The following is an 11,222-nucleotide window of genomic DNA, read 5'->3' on the forward strand; positions in this document are numbered from 1 at the left end:
CTATCCAGGAGTAGGGATGTACACAGGAAATATCAGGATTGATAATTGCTGCATTTTTTCCTGCTCTGTCTTCACTGAAATGAAAACTGAACTTCTCAAAAGTCCTGAAAGTACTGTATATATATCCAGAAAACTATCCACATATATTGCTGTATCTTTACAGGTGCAGGTCAATCTGTTAGGAGCATACAGCGTGAGATCCAGCAGCCCACACAGTATTAGCATCCTTTACATAGACATTGATCTCAATAAGCCACTGGACAAAGAATGTCTTGTGTTGCCAAACCAGATGTCTTTGTTCTGTGTCTTATTGATTATGATATGATAGATATTACTATACATTATAAAATTCTTAGGATCCCAGGTTCAACATCTCTCCTGACTACATCAAACACTTATTTTTAAGGATAACATCCAGCTGTGGCTGGGTACCGGCTCATCAAATCAACCCCAAACAGCACTCTTTAGCAACGAATGCTGAGGCAAATTTTCTGAAAGAAATAATGTAATTGTATAACCCTAGCAAGGAACCAATCTCATCCTGTATATGAGCAGGTAAACGTCATAGGCAGAGTGAGAAAGCCTGGCTGCACAATACTCTTCTGTCCACCTTTGAATAGAAATATGGAGATTTATGAAGCGAACTAAAGAACTGTCTTGTACATCCCCAACGAAGCGAAGGCTTAGGAGTAGCTTCGTTGGGGATGTACAAGACAGTTCTTTAGTTACATACATAAATGATGCGTGTGGAAATACCCGAGCAGACAGATTGGCAATAGTGAAATTCATGAAACAAATGTTTTCAAACTTAATTAGTTTTCCTATATTTGATTTGTAGCTCAATACAGCCGATGGAAAAGGTGGGCATCACTTTTGATTGTTACACTAGACACATCAGTAACCTGTATAGCCTTGGAAACCGAAACACTTGCCAAAAGCGAGCCCTCTATCAAAGTGTGTCAAATATGTTCTCTATCGGTAAATAGGTCAAATTGTACATTAACCAACCAGTAAAACTTCTGTCCTTAACCACAAGTAGGAAAAGCTTGACTTTAATCCATTTTGATTCTTTGTCTTAACATTAGCTGGTTTATTCTACCGATTTTGGACTTTAACATGATCATATACATTTATTTAAGGCTGTTGAACAAATAAAAAAAAAAAAAAAAAGGCTATGTCCATTTTCGTTCACTGAAAAAGGCTAGACTGTGGTGGCTTCTGATTGCACTGGCATTCCTGATCCTAGATGAAGCTGCTCTCTCGCTGACACCCGTGCTTGTAATTTTCCATCTGTTGTCCTGTGATCTGCTCCTACAGCCTCAATGACATTTGTGAATCCTTGTTCCCTGAGAGAGAGAAAAAAAATGGGCATTACCCTGTTGTGTACAAAGAAGATACAACACCCTTTACTCTTGTGTCCTCACAACACTTACGCCAGTAACTGCTCGAGTTCTCGTTTGATCTTGCCGACGATAGGCGGCCCTTGGTAGGTGAAAGCACTGTACAGCTGGACCAGGGTGGCACCGGCACGTATCTTTTCAAGAGCATCCTGTCCGCTGCTCACTCCCCCCACTCCCACAATAGGAATCTTCCCTAGAAAGACATCAGTCACTCAGAGATCCTTTCATAACACCTAGTTAGAACACACGTTTGTCTACTAGCAGCAGATTATATGGCCATGTGCCACCATCTCCCAAACAATTGAGTGGTGAAGGCACTGAACCTGCATAGCACTATTTTAGTTTTCTTCCAAAATGTTTATATGTTATGTTTTTCCTTAAACATGTATCTTTAAATTCTGACAGAACTTTTTACTTGTAATTTTGTATTTTTTTATGTTCATTTACAAGTTGAACTGAATGAGACCTGCACAGTGCAGTGGTTGCCTGGTACCTTTAGTGAGGCTGTACATCTCCCGCACAGTCTGTGTGGACATCTCCCTTAAGGGTCTCCCGCTCAGCCCCCCAGTCTCTCCGCGGAGGGGGTCCTGCAAGGTTGAAGGTCGCGAGACTGTGGTGTTGGTGACGATTAGCCCATCCACCCCAAGCTGGGGCAAAGTAACAGAGAAAAACACTGTCAGCACTGAATCAGTAAGTAACAAATCTGTTTTTTAATGTTTTATTATTCATATATTTCATTATGGATTGTGTCCTCTATAGTTGAGATGAGACAAGGTTAAAAGCTCCACAACCATGAACTGCAGAAGAGCTTTCCTCTTTTGCATAGTTAAGCCGCTCACTTGCAGTGTGCAAGGTCAGCAGTTAGCGCACAACCAGCCTCCACCCTGTTATAAATGCATGTACCATTTAAAAGACTTCAAGTTAATAAAATGAAGGCACTTGATGCGTGTTGGCTGTGTGCGTTCTGACCTCAGTCACAATGTCGGCTATGTCCTGCTTGTCCTGTGGGGTGAGGTCTGGGGCAATCTTCACGAGGACCGGTGGCTTTCGCTCACACTTCAGGGCATCCCTCTCCTTTAGCACCTGCAAAGAGACGTCCTTGGCAGAATAGTCAGATAAATTCCACTAGTGCCAGCCATGAAGGGACAGCATGTTGCATCTCAGTGGAGCAATCCTGTAAAGGGCTATATTAATTCACTGTGTATATTGATTTGCTGTTGGTATAAATACAGATTATATCATTAGGGTTTGGATGCTAATAAACCAGTTCATGATTATTTGATCACATTGCTTATCTTCTAAATTAGTCTATCAGAAGAATCACAGCCACTGTGACTACAGCTGCAAAAGTGTAAACAAAAATAATTTGCAGTGTAGTAATCAACTATAATACTTTTTTTTTTTTTTAACATTGTCGTTTGTATTGTATTTCAATATTGCACGTAACAACATAGAAAATAACAGTTTACAGTTTTAAAAATACATAACCTAAAACATGTCACTTATTTTTTCATATTTGCAGTACTGCAAGGCAACACTGTAAAAATAAAAAATAAAAAAACAAACAAGTAAATGTTGAGCCAGACTCACCCTGTCCAGCAGGTGGCGCAGCTCCTCTTTGCCTTGCAGGTCTCTCAGTCCAGGGGTGTTGGGGCTGCTCACATTCACGACAAGGTAATCAGCCAGCATGCCCAGCACTCGCACCCCCTCTGAATAATCAGACGCTGCGTCCCGGGACAGCTTGTTCTTACCCAGGTTAACACCCAGGGGCCTTCCAGCTAGGTAAGCACAGGGGGACAGTAACAATAACACAGCAATTCTTCAGTACTACTCAATTATTATTTTTGTTACTATTAATCCTGCTTTTACTGTCATCATAAATATATTGTTCTGCAAGTTACTGAACAGATGATCATTACAATAAGGTTCAATTCAAACAAAAAGGATACTGTACAAAACATTCTAATACAATCTATACATTTCTACTTCTTGTATACTACTGTCAGAATATTACCTTCACTTTCTGCCTTAAGTATAGATACAAAACTAGCAGTCTAGAGAAAGCTGCAGATGGCACTCTTGTGCCACATTTTAAACAAACCTGACTCTGAAAGCCCATAAGTTTAATACAGTGCAGACAAGAGAACAAAGTTCTGGGGATCTGACAGCCAGCACATTAAGGAGAATCCAATACAGCAACGGTTTGCAAACCTCTCAAGGTGATTCATTCCTTTTAGCACAGAAAAGAGGGATGAATTCTTAACAAACGGGATGTTCTGGGGAGGCACAGGGTTTATTGTTGAGATGCTGTGTTGCCTAACTTTAGGGCCACTGAGTACTTTTGAGAGCCAGCAAAATCAAAAGCTTTGATAGCATACCTTTCGTCAACTCAGACTGCAATTCTTGCCTTGCCTTCAGCCTCTCACGGACGACTGCATGGCCACAGCTGTTAAAACCATACCTTAAAAAAAAAAAAAAAAAAAAAAAAAAAAACACTAACCATCAATTCATTTGTCTCACTGTTCATGACCAAGCGTGACAATAATAAGGACACTGCTGACTTGAGTTATTTTACTTTTGTATTTCCATTAAGTGTTAAAGTCTAGAGGGGTTGGAATATATCAAGATAGATGTTTGAAAAGATATGGTCCAGTCATTCATCACACAAATTCAAAAATTCTGCCACAATACCAAGCTTAGCACATTAACAGCATTTGACTGCTGATCCTACAAAACCCCATTTGTCTTTTGAATTTCAGCTACAGCGAAACCTAAACTAACCGGATTCCAAAGGGACAGACTACGTGACTACTTATTTGAGGTGTCTCTGTTGTGTACTTTTGAAATTATTGACAAAAATAACACATTTTCAGGCATGCTTGGAATACACCTGCCTGAGAAATGAAGAAGATCACATTTGCTATTCAAAAGACAAGCACAACACTCCCTGGAAAAGTACACAAACAAGCAGTACACAATTTGCATGTAAGTGATACTGGCCAGTATTTAAAAAATCCCAGGGAGATGTTTCCTATGACTATTTTTTCAGTGACTCTAGTCAGTGGTAAAAAGAGGAGAAATACTGAGTAATAAGTTGCCCAAATCTGAGCATGTTACCTACATAATATAATATACTAAGATTGCAGAGCCAAGAGATGAACTTATGGTTAAAGCTGAGGACTGGAAGCCAGGGGAAAAGGAGCTAGGTTTTATTTTGTGTTTAAAATAAACATACAGTTCTGCCCTGTTTAAAAACCTACCTGTGCTTTTGGAGTGCTGTTACTTGTTACACAAAAAGACAAGTGAAGATAGACTTCTATGTAACACTCCAAGGGTGCGTTTGCCACATGTAGGACACTCCAAAAGCACAGGTTGGGTTTTAAACAGGGCATTTTAAACACAAAAAAAACAAAAACAAAACTTACTTCTTCAAGGGATGCTAACTAAACGTTTCAGTTCTAAACTATACAGGACAGCTAAGCTGTTTACCGGTCACAGATAAACCCATATACTTTTACAGATGGGTCAAACACTGTACCTTCTTGTTCCAGATCTCTGGTAGTCTCCCTTTAATGGAGCTTTGTGTTCTCTTTTTATAATATGTGGTTGATCCCAGTTAGCACCAATTATCCCATTTGGGAAAAGCCACATTCTCACATGTATTTGGCAGGGACAGGAATTAACCCCATCCCTGCCAACAACCACCAAAACACAAAACACCCACACTATTTACAGGCCGGGCTCTTGCTCTCCACAGGTGATACTCTTAAACTAGTTGAGAGGATAAACAGTTCTGTTTGTGCAAAAATGTAATATTGATGCACAAACATTTCTTTAGTTTGGATTTATCCATTAACAGGGTTCCTTATCCACCTGTTAATGATGGCCTGATCCGCAGGAAGCCTGAACACTCTGGGTTTGGGGTTCCCTTCCTGGGGCTGTGGTGTGACACTCCCCACCTCCACAAAACCGAAGCCCAGCCGGAATAGCCCGTCCACTGCCTCTGCATGCTTATCAAAGCCAGCTGCTATCCCCAGAGGATTCTGGAACCACTGCCCCAGAACTCGAACCTCCTGAGAACATAGCAGACACGAGGCATGAGGGAACAAGAAAACTGGAAAAGCTCCGGAAGGACGGGGATGAGGGAGCTACAGGTGACTAGAGAGAAGACAGCTGGAAAATCAGTGTGCAGCAACAGGGGATTGTAACTCATCCTGACACACAGACTGAACTGTCTATCACCCCACTACTGTACACCTTTATCGGCTTCCAATACAATCAGAGTTATTACTATTATCATTTTTTAAGTACCAATGTTTAATACAAAAACAATTCACAGTAGCTGGTGTCTGAGTCATTCCAAAGAGGAGTTTTTTTTACCAAAAGTGGCGTGGCCCACCCAATGTTGTGACCACCAAAATCTAAATGTTTATTTTTTATAATTAAAATTCATAATAAAATAAAATTGCAATACTGTAATTATTGACTCTTAAGAATGACAACACCATGGAGAAACATGTAACAGGTCTGTTCGATTAATAAAACAAAAACACTCCCCTTGGCAGGGTCTTACCAGTGATGGAGAGTCCTTGTGCCTGCCTCGTGGGACAAGTCCAAGCCCGATGAATCGAACTGCCAGCACATGCGCCGTCTCCGCTCCCACAATCCTCTGCAGAGCCGGCATCAGCTGATTGGCATAGAAGCGCTCGTCCCCAGTAGCTGTCAGGTACGAGACAAACAGCAGGCCACCTGAGCCAATCACCTTTACTGCATCCTTTGCACGCTTCAATTAGAAAAACAAACGTAGGAATTAGTATTAACATTTCTGCTTTCTATTACGTTATTTATATAGACATCTGGTGGCTGATTGAAAAGAGTTATACATTTCTCACAATCCTGACATGGACACTCTCTGCCATTCAGTCCCGGGCCTCGATCAAGCAGAAACTGCCATTGACTGCTAGTGCTTTAGACGGTGATGGCCACATGTGTCTATATCCCCATCGCCAGCTACGGTATGTACATCCTGTGGTGAGTTTATACTAACGCTGGGACGAACACAGGATTTTTATGTTTGGATATTCGCTCATAATTTAAATAATCATTTGGATATTCGTTCGTTTTTCAAGAAGTAATAAAAGCCATTATATTGCCCTGAACGCAAGCAGAGACAGCATAGCAGCAGGGCAGGGGGTGTGGCCATGGCCTCCGTGTGTCTGCCTTTATTTTACAGCAAGACCTTACAATATGTAGGACTTATTTTACTCCATTGAATTAACTACAAAACAAAGGATGCCAAATAGCAGTTCAAGATGAACATTGTTTTGTTTATTCCCGAAATAAATAGAACATAATGTTGACGTCACATTTTATTTATTTTTTTTCATTCCTTGCCATTGCCATTTCTTCACAGTACAGTGGCCATTGACACGTTTTTATAAAGTAATAACATGAGGTTTACTTGTGCATTTTTGTAGCTGAACAAGCAAACAAAAATGTAACTTTACCACTTCAAATAAAACAAATGTGGAAATGGCGTTGTAAAGTGAAGGGGAAAAAACTCACTGTTTTGGTTCTCATTTACTACATTTCACATAACAGAAAGTCGCAACAAAAAAATCTAATATACTACAATCTATATAAAAATCACAAGATAACATGGAACTGTTTAAGCAAGGCATTTCAGAATGACATCCTTGCCTTTTTCTGTCCCATGAGATTCGGAATTGCTTTAAAGCAACACCAGGAGTTTTTTGTCCCAAATAGCTTTCCATGGAGATCACTATGTGTGCACATAAATAATCTGGTTTGTTTACTTTTGACTGTCTAAAACTTTTAAATAGAGGCTCAAGAGCTGCTGTGTTGATATATACAGTGTTATATATATATATATATATATATATATATATATATATATATATATATATATATATATATCACATATCACACAGAGCTAGTTTTCATTTGCCATTTTATTAAACTGTTGGGCAAACAGGTGAGACAGCAAATAAGTGCAAGGTGTATTTGTCATTTGTAGCAAATACATGTCAAAATATATTCATTCGAATGTATTTTCCAACATCTAATGCAAAAATATCAATGCAACAGATTAGGAATCAGAAAATCTAGTTAGTTATTCTTGTTCTTCTCCTTGTAGTAGATGATGGATGATTTTCATGAAAGTTTGCATACTTGCAAGAACTGGAAACACGCTTTGCTTAAGAATACAGGTGGCAGAGCCCCCTAAACTATGGATTGATCTGCTTAGTTCTGTAAGGGAAGCACAAACTGTTGTAGATTTTAAAACCTGACTAAAAACACATTTTTATAATCTATCTTGTTTATCCTAAAATGATTGTGTTTTTTTTTTAGTGTCATATTTTTGACTGTTTTTTTGAATTTCGAGCTTCTATTATATTCTCTCCTTTTTATTGCTTATTGTTACTCCTTTTAGATGTCAATATACTGTTTTGTCCATGTAAAGCGCGTTGCAAAAGGTGCTATATTAAAGATTGATTGATTAAACTCTGAATACTTTTCCATGGAACAAATAGGGTGATTTTCTAGTGTGAAATTGTACATAATTCCAACATTAACATTATGTACCCCAACACAATATGTTGGAGGAAAAATACATTTTTGCATCAATTCATTGAATGGTGGTCCACAGAATTTAAAATGTCCTATCACACGTTTTTACTTCAGAGACATCAATATGAAACATCAAACATTCTCCATTTTCTTTACAATCGTCGGGTTAAAAGGAGACGGCTGTCTAAAAGCATATTAAAAGCTAAAGAATTCAAAAAGCAACACTTTTAACTGTTTTCAAAAAGCAGTTAAGTGCTTGGTCATCCAGAGAAGTCTTAAGCTGCAAAGTCAAATTTGTAAAATTTGAAAAGTTTTCCCCTTTTTGGGCATCATTATAATTAAGGCTTCTGTTTTCCGTTTTTCGAGTTGTATATAAATCGCTTTTTTTCCCTGGGCTTTTTATATACTGTATGAAAAAAAAAAATTGGTTATTTTCCTAAATACTTGACTGTTTTTTGGGGGTTTTTTTGTCACAGTTTATATTAACTGGACAGTACTTGCACACATGTACCTTCTCTGGGGTTTCTGTGTGTTTAGGCATTTTATTACATTGACACAACTTTTTTATCCAGTTTTAAATTCCATGAGCGTGTAAATATTCCCTATGACTGACCTGTAATACAGCTTGAAATCTCACGAGCAAGAACAATCCTCAAATAGTAATGTTTGAATGTGCTGCCAGTATTTGGGGTGGGTTTAAAGTATTCGGAACGAATCAACAAGTCAGGAAGGTGGGGCATTGCCCAACTGCACCAACTGAGTGTCTCTCCAGTTTTCTATTTATTTTTTGCTGAGAAAGAGATAAAGTCAACAAACAGAGTATCCATTTCCAGTGTTTTTTTCGGTGTTTATTTGATATGCACTTTCATTTTTTTTTGTATTGGGGGTGTTTTATCAGCTTTTATGAGTGTGTGGATGCTGGTATTTTGATCCAACACTGTTTAAAATAGACTCCATTGTGCAAGTACTGTCAACAAAAAGTGATTTGATCAGCCAGACTGCTGGCCAATGGCAAGATTTTAAGTAAATTAAATAAACGACGCACAGGTAATATAAATAACATGTGCTGATGTAATTTTACATTGAACACATTTCTGTGGTGTAAGAGCACATAAAAAAAAAATAGTATCTGAAATGCAAATAGCAAAATGATTCTGAGCTGTCATGCAAATGAAGGCAAACCTCTCTGCAGTTTAATTTAACCCCGCACTGTTAATATGAGGAGTCACGCACCACTTACAAGAAAGCTTTCTCAATGATAGATATTTTACTGTTTGTATTATTATTCTGAAAATTGTTTAACAGGAATTATGTAAGTTCTTATGACATTTAAAAAAAAAAAAACATTTTACATCCATTTAATGCCTCATCAAACACATTCAAATATACAAAAACAATAATCCCTGTTCACTCAAGCTACTGCTGTGTCAACTAAAACAGACTGCTTGACTTTGCAAGGTTTTCCTTTAAAAAATAAAAAAGCTTAAATGTGTACATGTAAAAATGACTTGCACCTTTTAAAAAAATTAAGCGAATTCACTTTTTTTGGCTTGAGAATTCATTGGCAAACATTCTTTTGTAATGAACCTATTCCTTGAAAAATCAACATGAACATCTTCCCTGTGCACAAAGAACAACAACATCTGGTCTTTTTTGTGTGCTTTAGAATCCTTAAAGTGACTTGAGCTTCAGTGACACCTCAACAACGTTGAGATAAGAAAACAGTGGCCTAAATGTTGCTCCTAAAGCAATAGCTGTGCGAGAATATGCATTTTATTCCTCTTTATTTCAGACACACTTTTGGGGGCATACCTTGACATTTCACAGACTAGTTTAAGTCAGCAGCACCATCCTAATGAGAAGCCCAGCACTTGTGTGGCAATGGGTCTGTTCTAACACCATTTGATTATCAATACGTCCTTGGCTTGCCATTAGTTTGACATACCCCTTATAGACAAAACAATGATTACAAATTTGTCAGAAAGACCCCTCTGAACAATGGAAACTGGTCCCCTGCTACATGCAAAGGTCATTCTTAACCATCAGTCCAATAAGATCACGAGGTAACATAATACATATTCAGTTTCCTGAGAGACCATGTACTCTATGGATTGCCCCCCAAAAAATCACACAAGAAATGGTGTAAACACACATACAAACTTCCCAGGACCATGGGGCACTAATTGGACACCCACAATATTGCATTAAACAGTGCTGCTATTCACCTGCCATGGAACTCATTCTGACGAATTTGTACTGTAAAACGTGGGGAGACATCCACATTGCTAACTACTACCGACATAGAAAAATGTTGTCCAAAACTTGGTAATCTCAGCAAGGTGAACCACAGATGCTACCACGAAAGTTATATGCGGGGACAGCTGAAAACCATTGCATAATGATGACATTCTAACCTTGGCTAAATTCAACAGAAGGATGAACACATTAGGATTAAATACTGTAAAATCCGTACGCGTACATTTAACAAGAAAGAATATACGATTACATTACAGCAATTCAACAGACTGACTTATTTTCAAGTGCCCAGAATAACTAACAATTGTACTGTAGAGTTCCCAATGTGCCACATTGTATACAGCCACAACAAACACAACGTGAATTTTATGTTCTTGTATAAAACACACTTTAGTAATTACCTTTAACAACTCTGCCGTCATGCCTGAACGCACGTTTCAAGCTGCTACAGTCAGCAGTTCAAAAGTTCAAGAGTCAAAATCAGCGATTTACTTCCTGGAGAAAACGCCGCGAGACTTGGGACGGCAACTTTTATTTCTCTTTTGCTGGGAGCGGAGGTGGTGTCTAGTACGAGAGGGCTATACCGTCTTTTTTTCTGAAAAAATGTCCTCCTTGTATTGTTATTTGTCACTTGAGCGCTGCGTTAATATGTTTTGATTAAACAATTCAATTAAAACGGTTTGTTGTTATTATGAACATTAGGTTTGGCACACGTTCTGTGTCGGGAACGGTCCCGGCCCGGAGGTCAATATGTTAGGCATTTATACATTTTAGATACTTTAATTAAAATATACCCGTAACAAAAACAAATTCATAAAACCCAAAAAACAGAATACAAAAATCAGTGTCGTAGATATTAGCTGAATGGTAAATGGGGGATCTCAGAAATAAACTTCAGCCAAAGGGCAGTCGCCCATAGAAACACGCATTTAATCATTGCAAAGTACTGGTTTGTTAGTCGGACATGGTGATTTA

At 38.4% G+C, this 11,222-nt stretch overlaps 1 protein-coding gene across 2 annotated transcripts; it reads right to left on the minus strand.

Annotated features, from left to right (window-relative positions):
- Positions 1-674: 674 nt before the first annotated feature.
- dhodh (dihydroorotate dehydrogenase) lies at positions 675-10,732 on the minus strand. 2 transcript variants are annotated; one of them, XM_041269308.1, is made up of 9 exons: positions 10,649-10,732; positions 5,974-6,183; positions 5,274-5,473; positions 3,779-3,861; positions 2,991-3,178; positions 2,370-2,498; positions 1,894-2,047; positions 1,434-1,593; positions 675-1,346 (listed from the first exon to the last, which is right to left on the minus strand). In XM_041269308.1, exons 1-9 carry the CDS (start codon positions 10,667-10,669, stop codon positions 1,202-1,204), a joined length of 1,290 nt encoding a protein of 429 aa, XP_041125242.1. In that variant the 5' UTR covers positions 10,670-10,732; the 3' UTR covers positions 675-1,201. The 2 variants fall into 2 exon arrangements, with proteins under 2 accessions (XP_041125242.1, XP_041125243.1); XM_041269309.1 differs by having other exon boundaries at positions 2,370-2,483; positions 10,649-10,687.
- Positions 10,733-11,222: the final 490 nt, after the last annotated feature.

Source organism: Polyodon spathula, chromosome 13 (genome assembly GCF_017654505.1).
Source record: "Polyodon spathula isolate WHYD16114869_AA chromosome 13, ASM1765450v1, whole genome shotgun sequence".
Classification (NCBI taxonomy): Eukaryota; Metazoa; Chordata; class Actinopteri; order Acipenseriformes; family Polyodontidae; genus Polyodon; species Polyodon spathula.